At 37.5% G+C, this 27,047-nt stretch overlaps 1 protein-coding gene across 7 annotated transcripts in view; it reads left to right on the forward strand.

The window, feature by feature from the left end:
- LOC110458821 (tripartite motif-containing protein 2-like) overlaps positions 1-26,081 on the forward strand; it is a 117,646-nt gene extending 91,565 nt beyond the window's left edge. For 5 of the 7 annotated variants that reach the window (XM_021510751.1, XM_021510747.1, XM_021510750.1 and 2 more), the window contains 2 exons: positions 18,674-20,711; positions 21,041-26,081. In XM_021510751.1, the coding sequence (XP_021366426.1) occupies positions 18,676-20,706 (2,031 nt within the window). In that variant the 5' untranslated portion in view covers positions 18,674-18,675 and the 3' untranslated portion in view covers positions 20,707-20,711; positions 21,041-26,081. Of the gene's footprint in view, positions 1-3,522; positions 3,716-10,589; positions 10,642-18,673; positions 20,712-21,040 lie in introns of those variants that run through there. The other 2 variants (XM_021510748.1, XM_021510746.1) reach the window with 2 other exon arrangements.
- The last annotated feature ends 966 nt before the right edge of the window (positions 26,082-27,047 follow it).

Genomic DNA, 27,047 nt, shown 5'->3' on the forward strand with positions numbered 1-27,047 from the left:
CACCTACTTAATCATGTGCCAGAGACATGGTGTGAGAATACTGTGGAAAACTGGGCCATAAAGGCCAGCTGTAAAACTAGGCTGTAAAACTAGGCCGAGCAGTATCAATTATCATAGGGGCACTTATTTTATTATAGAGCAATATCCTCTGTTTGCTAAGGGGAGGGGCACAGGGGCTGATATCAATGTAACATGTGTCTCTGAACCCACTGCTTCATCATAAATACTCATTATGCACACCAAATCAAATCAGGATCTTAGTTCATTCACCCCTAAAGACACAGTTGAACTCTTCCAAATCAATGGTTGGAATAGTTCATTATAAAGTTTCAGGGGTGAATGAGTTAATTCTTATGAGGAGATTTATCAGCAACTTAATTTTGTATGCTGATTGTAATTTCTTGTCAGTATTCGTAGTTTGAATCTACTTTAAAAGACCAATATATGGCCAGAGATTGAAATACTCAAGTCTTAAAACCTGGGTATTTGACCAAAAAAAATCTATAGAATAATATTCTTTGCTGAGAAGCTTTGGGTCCCTAAAGGTAGGTTTCCCATTGGAGACTGTTCAGAGAGCTGATTATCATTAGGAAGGGTTAGAATTCAAGCTACTATCTGGAGACAAATACGATAGTTGTCAACTATTGTGGAAAGTGTTGTGTGGTCTTTCATCAACACAACAACACTTAATTTAAGTGGGATCCTAACAGTGTTGTATTGTTGTTTAAGACAGAAGAAAAAACAGAAAATTTAATAAATTTGGATTAAATATTTAAATGTATTTCACTATTGTCAAATGATTAATTAAACCCTTTAGTGTGGTGCAAAGCATTAGTGTAAACGTAAAAATAAACATAAAAAATAAAGTATTTAGGAAATTTGTCCCGATGGCAATTATAATAATTTCTGCACCAGAATCAAAATATGATTCCGTCGATGTAATGTGCAAAGTGCCAAGAGAATTTCACCAGAAGGCATTAATTTCAAATATTTGTATTTGATGTTGACAAGTACTTTTCGGTCCCGGTTATATTTGACTGCCATTTGCTATATATATGACCATGCCTTTCCCAGGTTACTTGTTCCAAGCCCAAGAGAAATAACTATATATAAGGGGCCGCGGTGGCCAAGTGGTTAAGGCGTCTGACATTCTACTACCACTAGCCCTCCACCGCTGGGTCGCGGGTTCGAGGCCTACGTGGGGCAGTCGCCAGGTACTGATCGTAAGTCGGTGGTTTTTCTCCGAGATAACCGGCTTTCCTACACCACCAAAACCTTATACATGTCCTTAAATGACCATAGTTGTTAATAGGACGTAAAACACAAACAAACCCCAGGGACGTAATCCTTTGAGTGAGAGTACAGAACGGGACCGGGTTTATTCCTGAATCTCACCAGCCTGTACGTGTTTATGCTGAAAAGGTTAATGTTTCTGGAAATTGCTTTAATCGACAATAATGTTCAGTAATATGAAATATAGACAATCAACATGGCTGTCCGAAATTGTTTATAGAGTGGGCAATTTATGTTCGGGCATAGAACAAATACTGTAAATATTGAATATTGAATAATACTATTTGCAGCTATTATTTCCGTTCAGCATTCGTGATTGTAAACAGATATTTTGACATTAATTCAATATATAGGTTGTAACCAGCTATCAGTCAATAGAAATTCAGAATAGAATGTGTCAAGTTAATGCTGTTCAAACATTATTAATATTTCACGTGATGCCCATGATATATTGTGCTGTCCTGTGTCAGCTACCATCATGTATATATTTACTGTTTTAATGGACCTATCAGACTATGAAATTCTGATAGATACATAATAAGTTTAGAATATCCATTATATGAACCTACATGATTATTTATATTTATGAGATGGATTTATATGTCACAGTCAGAAATCTATGACAATCATGCCAACGAAAAAAAAAGAGGAAAATGTTGAAACCACATTTTTTTTTGTTTCTCCATAATACTATTCTATTCTGTTTATTGATTTTTCCCCGTAACAAGTAACGACTGCACAAGATGCTGTAGGACCATGTCATGTGTACGTGCCGTCGGTCGTGAGTGTAGGCGTTTGTCAAAGAACTGTTTCGTAACAGTAACACAGTGAGGTTAGCACTACGTAGTTACGGGTATTCAGCCAACCATTACATAAATACTGCTGGTGAAGATAATATATACCTACACAAACATTGAACATTGATGGTGGATAACGGCCAAGGCACAGATCTCTCACAGTTTCGGATTCACGTGTCTACTATATAACTGTGTGTGATAGGTGATTGTGGCGACGGGAGATTTTATGCCGAGTCTCGGAAACTCTTCAATTTCAGAGCTATGAGTACGTGATTATTGAACATCCTAGATATCATGGATTATTGATGATCCTGCTCTGTAGTGGTGGATTGACGTCTATATATAGAACGTTACGTAACGTAGGCTGACAACCTACATTAGGTGTTCCCAGGGAAATGTCATATTTCCACAAATAATTGAGATTTGATAATAGCTGTGTTATTGATTCATTTGATGTGGGGTGTCTTTGGTCATTAACTATGGTTAAGCTCTGTGATAGTATTATATATATTGTCAGGTTGTAATGGTGTAGTGATATTGTGATACATATTCCTATGTAACGAACTGTTTGAAAAATAGTATAAGTCACACTTACGGTATATATTTTAATTAAGTGGCCAAAGAGGATCACTGGACCTGTCAACTTATTATACTGTATATGGAACCCTATATCTTTATCTTGTCTTTATGTAGGTGGACGTTAGTTTATGTGTTCATAGAAATTGATGCTTTATTATGCTCATGATGACGTGTGTATAAGTGGTGGCCTACGGTCAAATGTTGTCACATAGGTTTTAGTGGATATTTACGGTCAAATGTTGTCACATAGGTTTAAGTGGATATTTACGGTCAAATGTTGTCACATAGGTTTAAGTGGATGTTTACGGTCGAATGTTGTCACATAGGTTTAAGTGGATATTTACGGTCAAATGTTGACTTTATCGTGTGGACACCTACAGACAGATGTTGACACACCTCAATAACTGGTGATTTTAATCAATGCCTTGAGTCAGTTGTTGACCGGTGCACTGTAAGTGGACACTAAGAGTCATATGTTGAACCCAAAAGTGGACGCTGATAATCAAATGTTGACCATGCCATTGCGTTATAAGTAGACATCTTCAGTTGGGCATTGACCCATAGCTATAAGTGAATGTTTACTATCAATGCCTTCATTCAGATGTTGACCCCAAACATATTAGTGGAATCCTATAGTCAATTGTTGACCACTATACATTTAAGTGCATGCCTTCAGACAATATTGACCCTGCGTTGGCCGTAGGCGAGATGCTGACCCATTCCTATAAACATTGGTTGTGAACTGCGTCATGAATGAAAATATTCAATACTCAAACACACTAAGTTGGTCTGTGTCAGGCTGACAGCGTACTCTCAGAACCATCCTTCTAATGAACTCATCGACCGTCCAGTGGAAAGCCACGTTGCCCGAACCTGATGTGGAAAGGATATTGGTTTTTATTCCTCGAGGAGCTTGTTTTATTACGTAATTCTATTGTGGCTGTGTGCAACGGTGCAGCATTCTCATTGGTTACCGTGTTAGAAGACGTATCAGCATTTTCTTCACAAGATGTCGACGTCGGCAGAAGATGTAGAAACGCCATCATGTATGTTGACATTGGTTCTGTGTTATGTCTGTGTTGTGGTATTGATGTTGTGTATCAGAATCAGAAGTGTGTAATGTTAAGCCTCAACGTTTCATTTAGATAAGTTTCATTCATTTGTTTTGTGACCAGTGAAGAAAACATTTTTGCTATAGGTGGCAGTGTTAACTCATTCCCCCCTGAAATTTTATAATGAACTATTCCAACCTTTGAATTGGAGGAGTTCAAATGTGTCTTAGGGGTAAATGTGTTAATGGAATCAGCTTGCCTATCTGACTTCAGATTATGGTCTAGACTATTTGAACTTAACTTTTAAATAGATTTACTTGAAAATTGGTTCAATTTAACTAGGCTATTGTCTACAGATATACATGCATGTGTATCAGAAATTCAGTGATCCCATTATTATGCCACCGCCATAAAATGGGTGAGCATATTGTGTTACCCATGTTTGTCCCGTCCCATCCTGTCGCGCCGCGTCCCGTCCCGTCCCATCCTGTCCCATCATGTCGCGCCGTGTCCCGTCCCGTCCCATCCTGTCCCATCCTGTCACGCCGCGTCCCGTCCCGTCCCATCCTGTCCCATCCCGTCCCATCCTGTCCCGCCGCGCCGCGTCCCGTCCCATCCATGAGCGGGGGCATTTATGTCTTACAGACATTTTCTAGTTATTTTGACAGAGTTATTGCCCTTTTTAGTTCCTCTATAAGTTTTCATCTTCATTTCAATGAAATCTGGTAGAGTTATCACAATCTGTTGGTGTACCTGTCTTCTGGACTGATCTTTTTGTCAGGGAGGGCACACACATACATGTTGATCATTAGGGGGAATATTGAAGTTCAGACTTTACCTGACAATTCTAGGTTTGATGGTATTGGGTGCATGTATTGCTAAAACATCTTAAAGTTTCTGTAACAGTCTGCTTTAAGCCATCAATGTTTAATTGGGAATTTGAAGTCATTTCGAAATCTGTTATATATTAATCCTTGTATATTTCACTTCGACATACAGTTCATGCAGTCAATTTGATGATGTTCAACGGTAACATGTAACTATTGAACTGAGTATTCCTGTTCTTGTATATGATGAGGTAATTGCTAAGCTATCAATAATGGTGGTTGCTGAGGCAAAATCATCAGTTATCCTAAAACACCATATTTATCCTGTAATAAGCCTGGGGACCAGGGACCATTATATTATTTATATTATCTGGATCAGTGATGGGCTTATATTGCATGACAACCAGGGTCACTAACACATTATCTCAGGCTCAGAGTAGTCAGGAGGGGCTTGTGACAGGACAACCAGAGTCACTATATAATCTCAGGCTCAGAGTAGTCAGGAGGGGCGTGTTACAGGACAACCAGTGTCACTATATAATCTCAGGCTCAGAGTAGTCAGGAGGGGCGTGTTACAGGACAACCAGTGTCACTAACATATAATCTCAGGCTCAGAGTAGTCAGGAGGGGCGTGTTACAGGACAACCAGTGTCACTAACATATAATCTCAGGCTCAGAGTAGTCAGGAGGGGCGTGTTACAGGACAACCAGTGTCACTAACATATAATCTCAGGCTCAGAGTAGTCAGGAGGGGCGTGTTACAGGACAACCAGTGTCACTAACATATAATCTCAGGCTCAGAGTAGTCAGGAGGGGCGTGTTACAGGACAACCAGTGTCACTAACATATAATCTCAGGCTCAGAGTAGTCAGGAGGGGCGTGTTACAGGACAACCAGTGTCACTAACATATAATCTCAGGCTCAGAGTAGTCAGGAGGGGCTTGTTACAGGACAACCAGTGTCACTAACATATAATCTCAGGCTCAGAGTAGTCAGGAGGGGCGTGTTACAGGACAACCAGTGTCACTAACATATAATCTCAGGCTCAGAGTAGTCAGGAGGGGCGTGTTACAGGACAACCAGTGTCACTATATAATCTCAGGCTCAGAGTAGTCAGGAGGGGCTTGTTACAGGACAACCAGTGTCACTATATAATCTCAGGCTCAGAGTAGTCAGGAGGGGCTTGTTACAGGACAACCAGTGTCACTATATAATCTCAGGCTCAGAGTAGTCAGGAGGGGCTTGTTACAGGACAACCAGTGTCACTATATAATCTCAGGCTCAGAGTAGTCAGGAGGGGCTTGTTACAGGACAACCAGTGTCACTATATAATCTCAGGCTCAGAGTAGTCAGGAGGGGCGTGTTACAGGACAACCAGTGTCACTAACATATAATCTCAGGCTCAGAGTAGTCAGGAGGGGCTTGTTACAGGACAACCAGTGTCACTATATAATCTCAGGCTCAGAGTAGTCAGGAGGGGCTTGTTACAGGACAACCAGTGTCACTATATAATCTCAGGCTCAGAGTAGTCAGGAGGGGCTTGTTACAGGACAACCAGGGTCACTATATAATCTCAGGCTCAGAGTAGTCAGGAGGGGCATGTTACAGGACAACCAGTGTCACTAACATATAATCTCAGGCTCAGAGTAGTCAGGACGGGCGTGTTACAGGACAACCAGTGTCACTAACATATAATCTCAGCCTCGAAGTATAGTTGCGAGGGGCCTATATTGCAAGACAATGCAACACACAATTTGACATTTCTTCTTAATTGTATTTGTCATCAGTGTATGGGCCTATTATTACATGATAAATGCAAGCAGATATCTGCTATGTCAAACAATCTGTAATTGTTTTAGCCAGTTTATTGCATAACAACTAAAAAATATGATTTTTTTTATTAAAAAACTACTGAAAATTAGAGGAACGACAGATGTTTTCAGGAATTGTCAATAACACTGTTTATAGAACGGAGAATTATCTTGTACGATTGATTGATTGGATCATTGATGTCATAAATTCTGAGAGTTTTAGTTTCTGTATAAAACCAGAAAAAAATGTCCATTTACGACTATCGAGTCATGTCTGATGAGTGGGAAACATTTTTTATCGGCCCTCTGTTGGTGTGGCTGGTCCTTATGATGATTATCTAATGGTTGTCATGGTGATTAACTACAAACCCTCATTAGACAGAGAGACTTAAAATATTGTAACAATTACAACGTCGGTAGCTTATGTCATCATGTGTTTGTTTCATCTTCAGTGTGTAAGATCAATTAAAATGAAAGCAAAACTTGTGCCGAAACTTGCCATCACAGTTGGCCATGACAACTAGTATGTTTGCCAGTATGGGAGTCCCAGTCTGCTGTTTGAGGCAGTGTATGACTAGTTTGACAGTCCATGCGAAATACAAAGGGTGATTGCAAGACCGGCAGTAGTTTTTACCGGACATGTCCGTTGGACCGACATATTTCGCATTGACTGTTGTCAAGGGGACATTTGTCTTTGTCCTTTTGACAAGGTCTTAAAATAATTGTGTATTATTTACCTTTGGCAGTTCTTAGTCAGTGGTTTGTTAGTCAGTGTTTTTGTTACCTAAATTTTACATTATTTGTATTAAAATTGGGAGTATATTCCTCAGTTTTGGGTCATTTTGGGAAAATAAGGCACTTTTTAGCCAGGGGAAATAGCCTGTATTCGGCAGTAAAACTGAGCAAAAAAAATCACTGTTAGTGAACTCATAACTTGTACAGATGTCAATTCATGCCATGCATAATTTGTCTGTGGAATTAAAAATAAAACAAGGAGACCTGCTACTGTTCATTGAGGAAAGATAATGACTGAAGGCCTCAGATTCTGAGGGATCCTGTTACAGATAAAACTTTGTTTTCGTTAGTGTGACTGGAGGTATTACTGATTTATAAGGAAAATTATATATTTGTGGTTTTGGACCGTCTTGCAGTTTCACTTTCAAAACTCTGTTGATTTTTTTCATCATTTCTAAGCTCTATAAGCTTTCATAAGGTAATGTATTCAAATGCCAGTAAAACAAAAATTCCACTTGTTAGAGTTTTTGGCAGTGTTGTTTGGATCCTCAACAGTTTACTACCTGTCAACAGTGTAGGCCATCAGGATTCTAACATTTCTATTGATACTCTTGCTCTGCCTCCTCCTGTTGCACTACATAGAGAATGTTATATATGTTGTGACACTAGAATACAGGTCTAGATCTGGTGACCACCATTATGACGTCACCGATCTGTTTTTGACAACACTGATCTGCCTGTTCGATGAACTTTTTGAACTGATGTGCACTGTTCTCACTAAGTTAAATGAAACTGGTAATTGACTTTGAATGACCAGCTGAATGTTTATATGTTTTAATGTTTGTCTATCCATATTCCGAAAAAGTCGCTAGTTCTAAGTTGATGAATAGAAGGATACTTTTGCCGACAACCGGGGTTTTATGAGAACACTGAATTTGTTATTTACAAAAACAATTTTCTGGTAAGAACTTATAACACTTCTGAATAGAAATGTTAGCCTACCGACCAACATCTTAAACAGCATTTTATGAAAGGATGATGAATTCCTTCGTGTGACTATATATATGTACAAATTGCATCTGTGTCGGACAGATTGCCTGATGTTGGTGGTTGTGGGTGGGTATTAGGGATTGTATGCTTTATAAGCTTGGTTATTAAGTCGGCTCTGTGCAGCATACCATATAGAATCAATGTCCGGAATTGGACACTGAATTCAACATAGTAATACCATATAAATGTTATAATCCTGGTCATCATGATAAATTCTATCTGGTAATTATTTGTGTATAGTAGATATGTCAACATATATAAATACAGCAGAGTAGGCGTCATGGAGGTCAACCTCTAACTTGATGTGTGCAGGACAATGGTCAACACATTAATAAAGCCAATGTCAGAAAGGTCAAATCTAGTTGTTCAAAACAGGATTTCCTCAATGACACAAATCAGTTATCACTGGGTATACTTAACATATAAAACTTATTTGTTCTACAGCAATTATGAAACAAGTTATTTCAACTTATCCTAATCACTCTTGTTGGCCCGGGTGTTAGCGTGTGGGGGTCTTAGTGTGGGAGGAAACCGGAGTACCCGGGGAAAATCCTCGTGGTCGGACAGGTGACTCCATACCTTTTCACGTCCGTTTGGGGAATCAAACCCTGATCGCATTGGTGAAAAGCAAATTCGCTATCCACTGCACCACCCAACTATATTTAAACATAGTGTGTATGCAGATATAAAATGAACACTTGATATAAAGGAACTTTTTTAAATTGCAAATTTTAAGATAACTTGTTTTCAGCTTGTTTAACTATAGCTAATAGCATACATGTATACTGACATGCTTTGATAAAGAACGACTGGTGGTGATCATATTTCAACATTGTTAGCTTGGATTACAATGATATGGTTCTTAACTAGATAACATTTTTTTAACTAATAGCAACAGCAGCTAGCTGTAACAAACTGTACTTCTTCAGAAAGAAAAATGCTAAAAATGTTGTGCAAGAACTCTAATTTCACTAATTTATTAAATTGAAGAGTTTCATATCCTAAACATGAATTTGGAAATGGGCTTATAAGTGCCTCTAGTCTTTAAAGCTGGGCCATGGTGGTCAAGTATTTAAAGCGTCTGACATTCTGCTACCACTAGCCCTCCACCACTGGGTCACGGGTTCGAGACCTACGTGGGGTAGTCACCAGGTACTAGCCGTAGGTCGGTGGTTTTTCTCCGGGAACTCCGGCTTTCCTCCACCACCAAAATCTTGCACTTCCTTAAATGACCATAGCTGTTGATAGGACGTAAAACACAAACAACCCAAATAGTCTGTTAACCAAATAGTATGACAGGAGATAATGGGGGTGTCAGGGTGTAATATAGCGAGACCAAGATGTCAGCATGTGACAGAGAGATGTGATACACCAGGGTGTGTAAACCTGACCGAAGATATTCAGGGGTGTAACATTACTAGGGGGCATCAAGATGTCAATGTGTCACAGGGGGATCCAGCATGTGACTAGATCATCAAGGTGTTAGCTAATGAAAAAGTGACCAAAGTGCCAGGATGTGACAAGGGAATAAAATGTCAAGAGTTTGACAAAGGTTTCAAGGGGTTAGCAAGTTACAAGATGTAGGGTTGTCAGGATGTGGTGTTCAGTGGGATCGTTCTATAAAGTAACTCATGAGCTTAATGTTTTTTTCGTCTGCTGGGTAACCAAAATATATACTCGGTGGTGAATCGGAAGTTAAACCACATAAACAAACAACAATGGTACTTTCTGCACCATAAACTATAGCTGTCTTTGCGTTACCTTAGCTTTACACCACAAATAAACAATTTAAGGTACAGTAGATATCAACTCGTTCACCCCTGAAGTCACATTTAAACTCTTCCAATTCAAAGGATGGAATAGTTCATTATGAAATTTCAAGGGTGAATGAGTTAACTATAGGAGGAAGTGGGACAAAAATTATAATAATCAAAGGAAGCAACCTTACAGACAAAAAACCCTTGCATGTTATCATTCAATTAGTAATTAATATTTAATCAACTTACGTAACAGACTGTTTCACGGCAGTAGATGATTTTTAAGACAGATGTTTATGTTCTAAAAAAACAATGCATAATTATTATTTAGTTATTTATGATTGTAATGGACATGTAACATAACACTAATCGCCATTTAAAACTTCATACTAATTACATGTCAATATGTACTTTTAGCTAAAATGGGCATTGCACATGTTACAAGCCTACCTGAACACTGTTCGGTATTACAAAAAAATGAAATATTGCATTGCACAAATATTTGATAAACATATGTTACGACTGCTATAGTGTAATAGGTTTAATAGGCTTGATCGTTCCAGTATGTTGACAGTGTAATCAACAGTAGACAGAACGGTGATCGTGCCTTACGAAACACGTCGCCACGGTGATCAATAATGCACCAGCTCTCAGAATCATCAGTGTGATATGTTACTTCTGTTTACAGAGTCTATATTGAAATAGCTGGAGGTGTCTCACGCATTGCCTTGTAACTCCGTGTAAGTAATCCCAACCTGTGTGTGTGTGTGTGCTAGATTAATATAGTGTGAAATTATAAGGATTATAAGTGCACAATCATTTCTGAAAATGTTGTATAATTTCGATTCAGCTAATATTTGCTCTGTTTTGAAATTATTCCATCTAAGATCATTACAGATCCCGAAACACTGCTAAATGTTAATGATGCATGGGAATCTCTTTTTCTTATGACAATAGCTTTGAATAATCATTTCTGAAAAGAAACCCATACTAAGTGGAACTTTTATGAAAACAATGATATAGAAATTAAGAAAAGAAGAATCAATAGTTCTGAATGTGAAAATACAACAGATCCAGACCAGGATTTTTCCTCTTGATCCATGTTCATTATACTGACCGCATAATCAGTTCCCTTGGTCAGCGGTATTATCCAGGCCCTGGTTTGATACAGTTATATCAAAAACAAAATTCAGGGGAGGTTACTGTGTTTACGAAAAACTACATAGGAACTCTTTAGTGTTTTGTCTGATTGTGAAAGAGATCTGTCTCTTTAAGGCATTGTCTTATATGATATACTTTATTACTGCCCTGTACCGACCTGGTCCACCCACCTCATCTTCATCTATTATCACTCCTACCTTCACATCCAAACTTAAACAGGTGTCTGAATATAACTAATTATCAGGTTAAATGAACATATTTCTGTGGTTCCTGTTCACATCTTATTGTTTGACATTGGAATATAAAATACTCAAGGCAGTGAAATGAAGCTGTAACACCTGTTTAATACCAGATGGAGCAACAAGGATTTCGTCTTCTGAACCTTTTTCATAAATGTTTTGGCAGCCCTTTTAGAGCAAAAAGAATGCATGTCACAAAAATCAAGTAACTACAATTTAACTGCAGAAATGCATAATCGGCGTAATTAGGTTAAAATGAAGTACATAATTTTCAGAAAAGATTGTGCAACTGATCCCAAGCTAGTTTGATGAGACTGCTGTGTGTGCAGGCTAAATCTGTAGTTCACCCCTGCAGACACATTTTAACTCTTCCAATTCAAAGGATGGAATAATTCATTATGAAATTTCAGGGGTGAAAAAGTTAAGCAAAAATGCTAGATTTCTGCATGTGTTGTTTGAAGCTAGAACCTATTAGCCCACATTAACTGTTGTGCATGTTAGAAACTTAGAATTGAGTCACATTTTGAAGTAAGGAGTTCTCAATAAATCTTTGAAATCGGTTTGCAGTAAATAATTGAGTGTTTGTAGTAAATGTTGGTAGCAATAGGTTTGTATATTTTGAGTGTTTATGGTAATATATTTGAGTAAATGGAGTTAAAAATAAATGCTTGATTGACTTTGGTAATTATTTAAGTGTGTGTAGTAAATGATTGTAGGAAAAGTTAGTTTGTAACAAATATTAGAGTGTTTGTAGTAAGTGTTTGTGTTTGTGTGTTTACGTAGTAAAAGTAGAAAATATGAAAGTGTTTTGTGAACTTTGTATTGTAATAAATGTTCAAGTGCAGGCTTAACTCATTCACCCCTGAAATTTCATGATGGACTATTCCAACCTTTGAATTGGAAGAGTTCAAATGTGTCTTCAGGGAGGAATGAGTTAAATATTGAGCTGGAAGTGAATGTTTATCATGATGGAGTGTTTGTTTTATTAGTAAATGTTTGAGGGATGGGTTGAATTGTGTTTTACATGTTTAATCATTTTACTCAAAACCTTCGCAAGACCACTCATTTAGTAGTACAGACAATTCTCCTGATATGTTCACTGAATTGAAATGTAGCATGAAGCTAGTACATTTTATTGAAGGCTAAGATAAAGGATCCTGTGTACCACTGCCAAAAACTAACTTTTCAATGGAAACTTTTTCAGATGTTTGTCGATCTTTGATCAATCATTTCTGAAAAGAAAACCAAATAACTTTGTGGAACTAAAAAACCCAACAACAATGTATTGAATGTAAAAATTTAAAGGGGCCAGACAAAAAATTTGAACCTTGACCTTCGACCATTACCCTGTCATTCTGGTACTGAGATATAATTGCAAAATGAAATGAAAGGGAGGTAACTGTGTAGTACAGAGGAATTCTCTCGTGTTTTACCTTCAGTTGGACATGGATCCTTAAATTAAAGACCAATTTTTCTGTGATCTATTAAGATAAATTTTAGATGTCCTTATTACATGTTTTTCTATACAAATTTAAGCAAGCACTTGTTGAAAACAGATTCTTGACAATTACATCGGCCAAAATATTTCAATATTGTAACTATATATATACATTGTATGTAAAGGTAGCTCATTGTATTTATACAACATTTAATGATTGCTCATAATTCAGTACACTATTAACATCTAATTCTCTGCAGAAAACCTTTTTTTTTTATTCTATTTTAATTAAATCATGTTTTATTTAGTTTGCTGGTTTGAATGTCCTTTACAGGAATGATAACCAATTGGTAGTGTTTATCACCTGAATTTTTTTTTTGTTAATTTTGCACTCAGAATATGATTTATACATTCATAGCCGTTAGCTGAATGCCAATATTACCATACTAATATTTGATTTTGTGACGGTGAACAGAATAGATTGTGACTTGGGCATGCGCAGGTCTGGCTAGAAATAATTGATTCTTGCATTGGAATTAATGGAGTTCTTTCAAATTGGTGCGGAAATAATTCCATCGAACATATTAGCAATTAACAGCAATAGGGCTCCTCATCCAGAGATTTCTGATCAAGGCAATAACTCAAGTTCTGATACAGCGGTAATGTATTCAAATTTCAAGCATTGTGTTTATTTCTAAGGGTATGAGGTCAAAGTTGCTGTTTCTGAAAACAAAAGATGGAAACACATTAGATTTTTTTTATCTGGGTGATAATTCAATTAATGACGGTCCAGATTGATTTCCAAATTCACTTTAACTCATTCACCCCTGAAGACACATTTGAACTCTTTCAGTTCAAAGGTTGGAATAGTTCATTATGAAATTTTAGGGGTGAATGAGTTAATACAAAGACAACTGTGAAGAATCTCTGGTATTGCTTTCTTTTCAATTTATTTTCCGTGTAAGTTTTATGTTTCTATTCGTTCTGACTTTATGCAGTGTGCAGTGCCTGAACTTGCTGATACGTAAGATTTAAGTTACTATATATATATTTCCAATTTATTTCTACTGGAATTTAGTGAAGGAACTAGAGTTCTGTGAGGACATCCTCAATACTCGAGGGGTTACGCTCACTTTCGCTGCACCCATGGAACATGTCATAGCAAAATTGAAGGCACAAAGATAGCTCTTTGATTGGTCTCGGGTAAAAAAATCCTGACCAATCGCTAGGCTGATACTTGTCCTTTGAAGATTACAAAGGAGCAACACCCAACTTCAAACCCAATAATTTTTTACTGTTACACAACATGATATTCTTTTGATGTGCATCAAAAGATCAAACTAGTACACTTTTCTCATAACAAGGCGGTGCACACTGAGCCTTCAATTTTGCTATGACATATTCCAGGGTTGCAGAGAGCGAAGGTGAGGGTATAATTAGGTATTGATAAGGTAGTAAATGTAAATGTCATATTATGTTGTATATATATATTTTTATGATTATATATCTGTGCCTTAAGTATTTCTACAGCCCCTTATTTTCACGGATGTGCTAAAAAGGTAAAATTCACAGGATCCATCATTCAGATTTCAGTCTTTGTGGCCAATTTGGGGTATGGAGCTAGGGTAGGAATGGATCAAGTTTCTACAAATTTCGCAGGTTGTAATTTAAAAAAAAAAAAATTATCACGAAAATTAGAACCCCACTAAAAACGAAACCTTTACAGTGTTCATAGTTGAGCAAAACTTGTGGAACAAGTAAAAACAATCAAGATGGTCCTTGTGCTACTGTCAGAGTAGCTTAGAAAGTAATTAATTACCTGACTGATCGTGTGGTTGCATGCAGACAGGACATAAATGTCTGTTTTTTCTGCATGTGCGATGGTTATCATCTTGAAGGTATCAACCATGACTTTTATTGTGAGTGGAGTGGATTGTTCATTACCGCAAATAAGTAGTACCAAGGTCAAGGTCACACGGCAACATTACCTCATTCACCCCTGAAGACACATTTGAACTCTTCCAATTCAAAGGATGGAATAGTTCACTATGAAATTTTAGGGGTAAATGAGTTAAATGAGATGAAGGTCGTAGAGTGGAACCTCATTACACAAAAACAGGGGATCTCTTGTGTTTCCAAATTTTTTATGGATTTTTAGGTCACCTGAGCTTTAGCTCAAGTGACCTATTGCTATCTGTTTTCGTCCGTCGTCGTCCGTCGTCCGAAATTTTACATTTTAAACTTAAAGTCAAGTTCTGATTGGCCAATTGAACTGAAAGTTGGTAGGAATGATCGGCTCATGGTCCTGACAAAGTGTTGTTATTTGTCAGGTCAATCAGAAATCCAATATGGCCGCCACGGCCGCCATTTTGAAAAACTATTTCAAACTTAAAGTCAAGTTCTGCTGGGCAGATTGAACTGAAAGTTTGTAGGAATGATCGACTCATGGTCCTGACAAAGTGTTGTTATTTTTCGGGTCGATCAGAAATCCAATATGGCCGCCACGGCCGCCATTTTGAAAACCTATTTCAAACTTAAAGTCAAGTTCTGCTGGACCGATTGAACTTAAAGTTTGTAGGAATGATCGACTCATGGTCCTGACAAAGTGTTGTTATTTTTCAGGTCAATCATAAATCCAATATGGCCGCCACGGCCACCATTTTGAAAACATATTTCAAACTTAAAGTCAAGTTCTGCTAGGCCGATTGAACTGAAACTTTGTAGGAATGATCGACTCATGGTCCTGACAAAGTGTTGTTATTTTTCGGGTCGATCAGAAATCCAATATGGCCACCACGGCCGCCATTTTGAAAAACTATTTCAAACTTAAAGTAAAGTTCTACTTGGCCGATTGAACTGAAACTTTGTAGGAATGATCGACTCATGGTCCTGACAAAGTGTTGTTATTTTTCGGGTCAATCAGAAATACAATTTGGCTGCCATCCATGGCCGCTATTTTGTAAATACCTATTTCAAACTTAAAAACAAGTTCTAATAGGCCGATCTCACTGAAAATCGGTCTAGGAATGATCAGCTCATGGTCCTGACAAAGTTAAGTTAACATTATACTTAACTATTTTTTACTCAAATTGGTACATATTTCAACAACAAAAATAAATATTGTAGGACTCAGGTGACCGTTAAGGCCCATGGGCCTCTTGTTATTTTAGATTACCACCCTGGTAAAGTGCTAGTCGCTTCCTACCAACTTCTGGGGAAAACTCCTTCAAAGAGCATTGGGTAGATCATCGACTAGTAAACCAGAGGTCCAACATCAATCCCTAATGGATATCATTGAACATTCAGTAATGACCTGCGAGTTGTAATGGTGCACAGGGAAATATTGACAATAAAGACTTGCGTAACGAACTGTATAAGCATCGCTATTACCTCTGGAACACTTTGGACAAGCTCTTTTCTTGAGGGTTGGGGTAGGGGGAGTGTGTGTGGGGGTGGTGAGGGTTCACCCTAGTTAAATTAAAATGCTAGCAGCTTCCTACTAATTCAGCTCTGAAGAATTTTTCTTGAGCCATTAGGTAGAGTATCAGACCGGGTTGGATCCCTGTCAGAAGCTTTGAAAATATTGACCACTATTACATGATTAATGTTACAAGGAGTCGTTACACAAAGGGAGTGTTACCTGTGGATGCAAGCGTCTGTAAATGATCAATTATTGTGTAAATTCTTTATCACGCATTTATCTTAATTGAAAGTTAAAATTGTTGGATGTTGTCTATCGGTTCATTAACTCATTCACCCCTGAAATGTCATAATGAGCTGTTCCAACCTTTGATTTGGAAGAGTTCAAATGTGTCCTCAGGGGTGGATGAGTTAAATATTGTCCATAACATAACTTTGTATCACACATACATCCCTCTGACACAGGTACATGAATTGATGTTCACTATTCAACAAAAATGCAAAACATGACCTTAAACCATAGGTCCATTTTACTTAACTTGCTTAATGAATGATGTGTAAAGAAGACATATCTCCTACCAGTTCCCCTAATCTAAAACAAAGTCCGAATCTCTTAATTCTTTTACTCAACTACAACCCTGTCGACTGATAAAACTCCAAAACAGTCATTGTAAGCGGTGCAGGGTGGGAATCGGGGGCGGATATGGGGGCTATGAGTGTCTGTACAATTTTAATTGTCAGTCTTTGCATTGATCACTAGTGTATATTTGTCTTGTAGAAATAACTGTTTTGGCATGCTGTACTTTATAACTAATACTGGTGTGGAGCACAAAAATAAAGGCTGATTTGGAGGTTAGAAATATTGACAGGCACATGACAGTCAGTACATACATGTGCTATACTCTTTGTCTCAAATCTAATTTCTCAATGTTTGAAAGGGTGAAATATGACTTTTGTGGATTTTCTGGTATAAAGTACAAAAATGAGACTTCCAGGATTACATCGCTAAGAAGTGGTAAGCTGTACAGGTCAAATAACAGCATTCATTGTTCCTAGTGTACATGTCTGAACGGTATTGATTGTGTATACATGTAGATATACTGCGCACCAAGACCTGGAGCAGTCTATAGGTGTACATGACTCACCAAACCATTCTCCTTGACAGAGTCGACTTGGCACAGTCTTCTGGGATGAAGTAAAATTGATCCTCAGTATAGGAAACGGACAACTTTTTATCAGTTTGTTTTGTGTTTTATGTACTATACTGCACTTTTTCTGTAGATATTTTCTTGTGATCTGCAGGAATATACATTTCCACTAGCCTGACACCTGCATAAGACTACATGATAACCAATATATCATAATAATCGATATCATAATAAGTGGGTTTCACTGTAGCACCAAAGTTATGTTGGAAGGTTCGTGAACATTTTCAATATTTACTTTGAAAATATAGGTTTAGCTAGTAGAATTATTCAAAATCCACCGACTGGGTGGTCGCTTGGTATGACATTGTATGAGATGAAAATAATCTTGTCAAAAAATACTAAGTTTTTTCGATTTTGTTGATTTTAACCAAGCTGTCCAGACTTAGAATGTGTGTGGCTAATTTACAGAGCTATATCACTTGATAATTGATTAAATGTGGGAAGTCTTTCGAATTTTTTTCAACAGAAACAAATTAAAATGTCTGGATAATAGAGGTATGATTCAGTCTTAATTATAGATGTCGAGAAGTGTTTAACTCCACAAATGTCCCTACTATGTGACGTCATCTGATTCTATAACACATTTACAATGTCACTTTTGTATTCAGTTGTAATAATTTTGAAGCTCAGATAGTATACAGATTTCCTATAATCCCAAGTTACTGCTGTCCTATATGGGGCGGTCAGCTCTATCCTACAGCAAGAAATGTTATGCATCTTCTATATAAATTGCCATATCCCTCCAGCAATAAGCCCATGCCTGGTAATAAGCCCACCCATATCTATATTCCAGTAGAAATTTCTAACACATGCTATTTCATTATCCTGTAATATATATGTCCTCTGTGTGCTTCGTGTGAGAATTATATGTTGGCCCCTCGGACTTATTGCAGAATAAATAAAAAGTAAATAGACCTTTGGTATGTGTCTGTATGTCTGTGTTACATACAAATGTAGTGGATGGCATGAAATATTTGTTAGTTTTTTGTCCCTTTGTACCACAACTTGGTCAGACTTCAGCTCAATTCCTCTTATACTAGAAGTCATCAAACTTCATATACTGTTATATCTGCAGGAATACCATGTCATCATTTCTACAAGTAGGTCAATTTGACCTATATGATTAATTATCTGCAATTTGACCTATATAATTGATTATCTGCAATTTGACCTATATAATTAATTATCTGCTTCACTGATTGCTTAGACTTTCCATCAATGCTGGTGCTCTGGGGGCATATGTGTGTTTGACAAAACACTTTCTAATTTTCAAAACTGACTTTTGTTGTTATTTTTGTCTTTTCAGATATGATGTCATCTACTCTAGTTGAGACTGTGTCCATTAATTATGAAGACTTTAACGATAGTTTCCTGACGTGTGGGACGTGCCTGTGTGTGTACGACCACCTCGAATGTTCACCCAAGCTCCTCCAGTGTTCCCATACAGTGTGTAAAAGCTGTCTACAGCGTATAGTCGAGGCTCAGCTCACAGACACAGGCTACTTCCGATGTCCAATCTGTCGTGAACACATCGGAATTCCCAGAGGAGGAGTGGCATCGTTTCCGCCAAGTTTCATCGTCAATCAACTTCTGGACCTTATGTCCCAACAACGGCGCGACGTGATACCGAAATGTTCCACCCATCCCCAGCAGGAACTGTTGTTTTGTGAAACCTGCGATTCCGTGTTCTGCACGCAATGTGCAGGTGGAGAGCACAATGGGAGAGGAGCAAGCGAGCACACTGTGATACCATTTTCAATTGCAATCAAAAGAATGTCAGAGATTTTGCTGTATAAGGCTCATCTTTGTATTAAAAACTTAAACCATGCTTATGACAATGTCTCGTCAGAGATGCAAAGTCTCGAATCATCTGTAGAAAAAACTGTAGAATTTATCAACCGTTCCTTCCAAGATCTCATTGCCTCTGTCGATAAGCGGCGACATGAATGCTTACAAAAGGTTCGCAAAGTCCGTGAGGATAAGCGAAAGATTCTCCGAGAACAACTTGATTTAATCCAGACTGAAAAAGAGAAAGTTCAAGCAGAATGTGATGGACTTCAATACCAGGTGGAGGTAAGGAACATTACCAAAAAAATTGGTGATTTAAACGAAAAGTTAGACTCAACAACATCCCTATCGGAACCAAGAGAAAACTCTTTCATTAAATACGAATTCAAACACAACAGCGCGCATAAAGACATCACGAAAGGTCTGACAGAGTTCGGTAAAATCAAAGTAAGCACCACATTCCCATCCCTCTGTACCGGAAAAGTCGGTGAAGCAATCACCCATTTGAAGTCGTCAGTCAAGGTGACAACTGTTGATTACCATGGCAACCCAAGAACCAGTGGTGCCGATCCTGTTACCTCAGAGGTGCGAACGGATCGTGGTGAACTCGTGGAGTCAAAGATCAGAGATCATGAGAATGGAACCTATGAAGTGCAATATGTGCCACCAAAAGCTGGCAAGATCAAGGTATTTGTCAGTATCTTCAATCGTCCAATCAGAGGAAGCCCTTTTGTGATAGATGTTTCGGAGCATAAAGATCCTGTGTGGAAATTTGGATCTCGAGGATCAGGTGATGAAAAGTTTGTGCAGCCTGTCCGAGTGGTCACGCAAAAGGCTGGAAACATTTATGTTCTTGACACGGGTAACAGTCGTATCAAGGTGATTGGTCCAAAGGGCGACTTTGTAGGACATCTAGGCCCCCTTGGCCTTGAGAATCAAAGTGGAACAGGACTGTCTCTCACACCCGACGGTAACCTCGCTCTGGTAAACTGGAGGACAAAGTACATTACTGTGGTAACCAAAGATGGAGAACTAGTCAAGAAGTTCAGTAACCCTGATTTTGTCGAACCGATAGACATTGCAGTTAACAGCAAGGGAGAGTTCATTGTCGCTGATAACGGTGCCAACAAGGTCTTCATATTCGATGGCAACGGAAAACTCAACACCACCTTTGGAGGTAAAGGGGATAAAGAAGGACAATTTAAACTAATGTGTGCGGTTGCTGTAGGCAAATGTGATGAAATTCTAGTCGCTGACCATAGAGTACAAGTCTTCAGTAAGGATGGGAAGTTCTCCAGGGTCATTCCAGACCAAAGCAAGGGTCAGTTTGGTGGACTCAATGTAGATGCTGGAGGCTTCATCCTCGCTACAAAAACAGAAAAGGGAAAAAGCTTCGTCCAAGTACTCAACTCGAGCGGGAAGCTGCAATTCTGTATCGATAGTTTCCATGACAAGCTTAGGCGTCCAAGCGGCCTAGCAACAACCTCCGACCATCATGTATATGTCGTTGACCTTGGCAACGACTGTCTGAAGAAGTACAGATACAAGTAATACAGGTGAGTTACAAGTTCTTAGCCCTTTCACCACTGTAGACCATAATGGACTCATCCAGATCAAAGAATGGAAGAGTTTACTCAAGTTACATAGGGGTAAAAGGGTAAAACTTTTTTGCCTGCTTTGGGACAGGGATTCTCAAAGGGTTAGTTTATTTAACATGGATAAACATTGATAAATACACACAGTCTAAAAACTGCAATTAACGAAAATAACATCTAAAAGTGCTGCTTCTATTCCAATTAAAAAACTTGATTGATCCAGCATATTTTGGATATTTGCTTTTTACCTCCATTTCCTGGTTTTCATACAACTTCCTTTATGTTTTCAGGTTGCAGTTGTAGTGAACCTAGTCATGTCATCTCCAGCCAAGTCATGGCACCCCCACACTCAAATGGACTGCTCTGTCTGATAGAAATTATACACTCTGTGAAGTAACTTGTGACAACAGTGGGACTGGATCAAAGCAAAGAAGGAGAAACTATAGTGACATTTTAATGTTTTCATGGAAACCCAGCTAAGATTTGCAGCTATAGTTTCTCGACTTGTTTCATGTGAACCAACTGAAGGTTAGCAGGAGTAGAACACTAGATGTTACATGTTGGTTACTACTGCAAACAAGTTGAAACCCGAGTACCACAGGCAACCACAATCATAACCAGTGTTACCACTGGCAACCACATCATAACCAGTGTTACCACTGGCAACCACACCATAACCTCACTTACTACTGGCACCCATGCCATAACCTCTGTTACCACTGGCAACCACATCATAACTTCTGTTACCACTGGCAACCACATCATAATCTGTGTTACCACTGGCAACCATGATGTAACCTTTGCTACCATTGGCAACCACATTTAACATTGTGTACAACACCCAACTACACTGTAGCCATAGTAACAACTACAGCAACCATATTGTAAAACTGGTTACTGCTGGTAATGTGCTGTATACAAAATTCCAAGTATTAAGAGCTAAAGGATGCTGAAATCCATCATTCCAGAATTCAAGGGATCTGCTTTCATTGTATTTATGAAATGTGAACATCACTGTTATATATATATATATATTCCAGTTCTACCTACACAAATCTTAGAGAGAGCACCTGTTAACATCATGTCTGTGTCACTGTACAAAGGGAAAGCACTCTAAATACAGGCCTAGTTAATTTTAAATGTTATTTCGTCATTTGTTCAAATGGCTGAGACTGCTATTTGGCAGAGTATTACAACTCATTTGATTTGTTGTAACAGCAGAGATTACTGAGGTATACAAAACATTTTAGGAACAGCTTTTTCAGGAAGAAGAATACTTTTTATACTGGCGGCAAAAGATTATTTTTTTTCTTTCCCCCCCCCCCCCCCCTCCCTTTTTCTTACAAATTTTTCAAACATTTAGTTTAACAAACAACTGGATATCGTATAATCGTATAGTTGTAATACTTTGAGCCCATTCCATAAAAAAAAAAAACCATCAGGAAATGTTTAATGTTCATGTACCGTTGAAAAGTCATACAAATTTGTCGCCAATTCCTTACCGTAGTAACACTCAATCAGCATATGCGTCGTATGTAAAGTAATTATCCTGTTTGCAATGCACATCATCTTGATTTTCTATTAAGCGATATTTCTAGATACTTTTATCAGGAAAAAAGTACTTTATAGAAAACAATTAGCTACCATCTGTACAGGACCCGGCTGTATTTCTGGGTAACCGTCCATACCTCTCTTGCACATTTTAAGTCAGGTTCTAACATAGAATTTATTTCAACACAATTTTTAAATATGTCGAGTTTTGTCCTGTTTTCATCTGGTGGTTACACGAGAATGTAGATGTTTTGATAATTATGAAAATTTCGCAGTGTGGAGATTGTTACTTTGGTCTGTAACTGTTACTTCCTTGGAAAGGTTTTTAGTACTGTTGGATTCGTAGCATCACCTTACCATGAAAATCACAAATATTGACATCAGCCAGTATAAAGTAATAGAATGTATATTGTATACTTTAACCTCTTCACCCCTATGTAATTTTAGTAGACTCTACCTTACATTGATCTGGATGAGTCCATGATGGTCTACAGTGGTGAAAGGGCTAAACTATGTCTTTGAAAACCAACGATCCTCTTCTCGATATCTGTATGTTCTTTACACCCTCGGAATATGTCAACAAGATTGAACGCTCTTTATGCGCCACCTTGCGGGTCATAAGAATGGACTATTCAAGAAACTGTTACGAAATCATTCATACCTTTGATCTCTTAGACAGATTATCAATGGAATTGTGTGGCAACATAACAGAAAAAAATATCGCCTTGATTTTGATGTAAAATATGTACAATGTAGGTACTTTGTAATCTTCAAATGATGCATTGGTAACAGCATCACAATTTGTCAGTTGTTTATGTCTTAAACCTTTCACCCCTAGGTAACTTGAGTAGAATCTACCATACATTCATCTGAATGAGTCCATTATATTCTCCAGTGGTGAGAGGGTTAAACCAATGAAAATGGCTGACAGTGAGCCGTCAATTTTGTCATAATTTCTTCCAAGGGGTGCTGAAAAGATATGTTTATCAAAAGAGGAACTCTTTTAGTTAGAAGACCACCAAACTATTCCAGCGAATTATTCACATTACAACACTCCATATCACACATCATCCCTGTTGTGTACTCTATGTGGGCGCGTCACTGTCATTGTAAGGTTGTGCCATAATTATAAGTCTTCAGAGTAAGCAAATGCTATTATGCATGTATATTAAATTATTGTGTTCATATGAGCCTGAAGTCAAAATAACAGCCATTTCATATGCAAGGGTTGAACTGCTGGAGCCCGAACGTCATATCATGATGTAACTTATAAGCATTTGTCAGTACATTTTGTGAGTGATTTGTCAAATTTTTTCGCTTCATTTTAGAAAAAGCTACATTTCGTATTTCAACAAAGGAGCAGGGAATAGGATTTTTTCACGATTAATATATCGGTCCGCATCAGTGTGTGTCCATTTTTGATCCAAATAATCCCGAATTAGACTTTGGTTTGGTGATAGATCAACTCTACTAAATCATTACTGTGATTTTGTATTCTCAAGACATTTGAAACAATTTTACAAAAAAAATCTTTCTGGTAATTATTGCAAAAATTTCTCCTGAAATGTAAGTGCTTTAAAATATTTCCTTTTTCTCTGTGAAAAAGTGTCATCCATAAATGTAATGTTGAATTATTTGACATTTAGTTGTCATTGCTGTAGGTTAAAAAGATTATGTTTGATATTTATTTATATGTCATTTTCATGGTGAACATTGTGAATTCAAGTATCCAGCAAAAAATAATTTAATATCTAGAATGTGTCGGAGAAACATGTTAATCGAAGTCCTCACAAATACGACCAGATAGATAACATGCAAAAATGTAAGTTTTCTTCGCATCTAAGTTAATATTATTTTATATGTTGACAGAAATTATATTTTAGCAATGTGTGAAACAATTTAATTAAAATAATGATGGCTAAACCAGGACCATTGAATGCACATTTAGTACAGTATATAGAAGTTGGAAGTTGAATTTTTTTTGAAGAATGTTATATTATTTCGTAATTTTTTATTTGCAATAACATGACAATTGGATGGCAAAACATTTGCATTGAAGATTCAGAGAGCGTAAACGATGGAACAGTAAGTATTTAGAAGGGGGCCCATGCCAAAGACAATATTTTCGCTGATCATCTTGTGTATTCATTGCACAGATATGTTTGTATGTCAATCTGTCAAACAAGGAAAAGGAACGTGGTATCTTCATCATCAAGTTGTTCATTGGCTTAGTATGATGTACATTTTTTATCTGCAACATTTTAATATTTTTAAACTTTTAAAAATTAACATGAAAAGTATAACTACATCTTATAAGGATAATTATAGCAAAGGGCAAGCAACTTCAAGGCATGATATTTTTATTTCATCAAATTGGCCAAAGAATATTTTGCAAACATACCAGCGGTAGTTGTTTCAGTGGTACTGTCATTGTGTTTGAGTGCTTTTCGTGCTTATTTGAACAATAATAAATTATGATAAACATGAAAACAAATTTATGTTAATTTAAAAATTGGTAAATGATGGTGAACACTTAAAATCATGATGCATAGCAATATAAAAATGCGCCGACAATAGATAATTCTTTTAATTGCTGGATAACCAAACTTCGTGGTAGTGAAGTGGAAACTAAAACAACAAAACAAACTCTGAGATACATGTAACTCGTAACGTTTTATTTGAACAACTAGGCCCAAGGGTTAATTGCTGAGGGTAGGTTTTCCTTCCCGAGGGTTAGCTGACCTTACCCAGTGTGTGTTGTGAAGTAACAGATATGCAGTATGTTTTTTTCGGTGACATTTTATAATGTTAGTGGTGTATGCTTTAGATTTGCAGTTAAAAACTGATTTGCTGTTCAGAGTAAAAACTTTTATTATCTTTCGTTTCTATTTTTTGGTGTTCTTTTGAAAGTGTGGAATTTTTTATTGTCGGGGAAAATAAACAAAGATATTGTTTTGCCTGCATCAGGTAATGCGTTAAGAAGGGGGAGTACATTTGTGTGAAAACATACAGGAACCATGCCCTGTCAGTTTGTTATTGAGGCAAGCAAGTATACATGTACTGTCAATTCAGCAAGTTACTCCGCTAAAATGGAGGATAACCGCAAAAATGTGATTATGGTCAGTTTTAGTGTACATGCTTACATCAGTCCAGAAAATGTGAGAATTCTTGAAAGTTGATGACGTGCTGAATACCCCGAAAATTTATTAGTATATTTGATAACCAAATGGTCTGTCTGCAGTAAGATGATTCTACTGTGTAAGGGAGTGCTGTGAAATTGTTGTTCACTGACTACACAGGAATAGGATGGAAAGTGTGCATTATCATCCGACATACTATGGTCCAAGGGGAATAAGTCATATAATTCAAGACTATTTCATTATTTCAATATGCTTCTGGTCTTTCTTTTCATTTTATATCAACCTGTCTATAAGGGTCATCTGCCTATGAAGAGTTTTGATTTTCCCTTTGGGTGGTCTTTATAGATGGTTTTGTCTGTTCTAAAAGATAGTGAATGTAAAAGTTAAGTTATCCAAAGAACCATTTGTGGTAAGGTGCAGCATTGAACGACAGGCACGGCGAGCCTTGTGTTGGAGATTGTGTGTTGTTTACACTTTGTGTAGGTATGTGTTTGTGTAGAGTAAAAGAATTAACAGCATTTTAAAGTCAACATAAATATATATATTCATGTATAGCATTATCATTTCTGTCATTTTATGCATTACATACACTGGTAATTTATGATTTCATTGAAATTTGAAGTAAAAAAATCTTAGTTTGAAAAAAATAAATTGTTGTGTTTATTATTTGTTATTTTTCCTCAACAAGTGCAACCGTGGTGGAGGGAAGGTAAGATTGCACCAAGTCTTTCAATTTGAAATTCCTGTATGGGCCTTTTACATTTAAACAGTTTAGTGAATCTGTATGAAACTTTGGAAATAAATAATATCCTGACAAATTGACATGGGTCCTTACTCCCATGGTCAAGGGCACAGCAAATGGTCAGATCTAGATGGCAAATTGTAATTTGTGTCTACTGACCATAAATTTTGAAAGGCATATTTTTCTTGAAATTAGTTATATATCATGACTTGACTCCATGTCAAGCACACCTTTTATAAACTCATATAAAAGTGTAACAGTTGTATTAACCTTGTCTTCTGAATGGACTAGTCAGAGCCATATAAAGCCAGAGTATCTCTGTAGTATATATAAACCAGGGACAATACGTCCCTGATATAAACATTCACCGATGGTTGAATCTGACGGCACAGTGCGCCCCATCTTCCTTGTTTACTTCCTCTCAAGGGGTCAAAGTTTAAAACTTCAGTGACAAAAGTCCTTCACACACTGCATGGAATCATTTCAGAGTTATTTACTTGTAAAATTTAATTTTAGATGGTTTGTGTTTTCGCCACCCTGGCTTATTTTCGTATTTTGATAGATTTGCTAATATTGCTTGTAACGCGGCCTCGTTTTGAATATCGTTACATGTGCTTGCTGGTGACCAGCGGATGGCTGGCTTAAATGTTTTCTAATCGGACAAAAATTAGCGAAGTTTGTCCATTGTGATGGCATCGAGACGTAGACGTGGGAGGCTGGAACGAAGAAGAAACGGATGATTTCCATGACTCCATGAAGGAGCAGACCGATGACCCTGAGGCCATCGTGGGTGATGGTGAGTTACACCAACTGACCATACAATTGAAACAGATCAAGACGGCGAGACGGAAAGCAAGAATCCCT

Source organism: Mizuhopecten yessoensis, unplaced genomic scaffold, assembly GCF_002113885.1.
Source record: "Mizuhopecten yessoensis strain PY_sf001 unplaced genomic scaffold, ASM211388v2 scaffold9847, whole genome shotgun sequence".
NCBI lineage: Eukaryota > Metazoa > Mollusca > Bivalvia > Pectinida > Pectinidae > Mizuhopecten > Mizuhopecten yessoensis.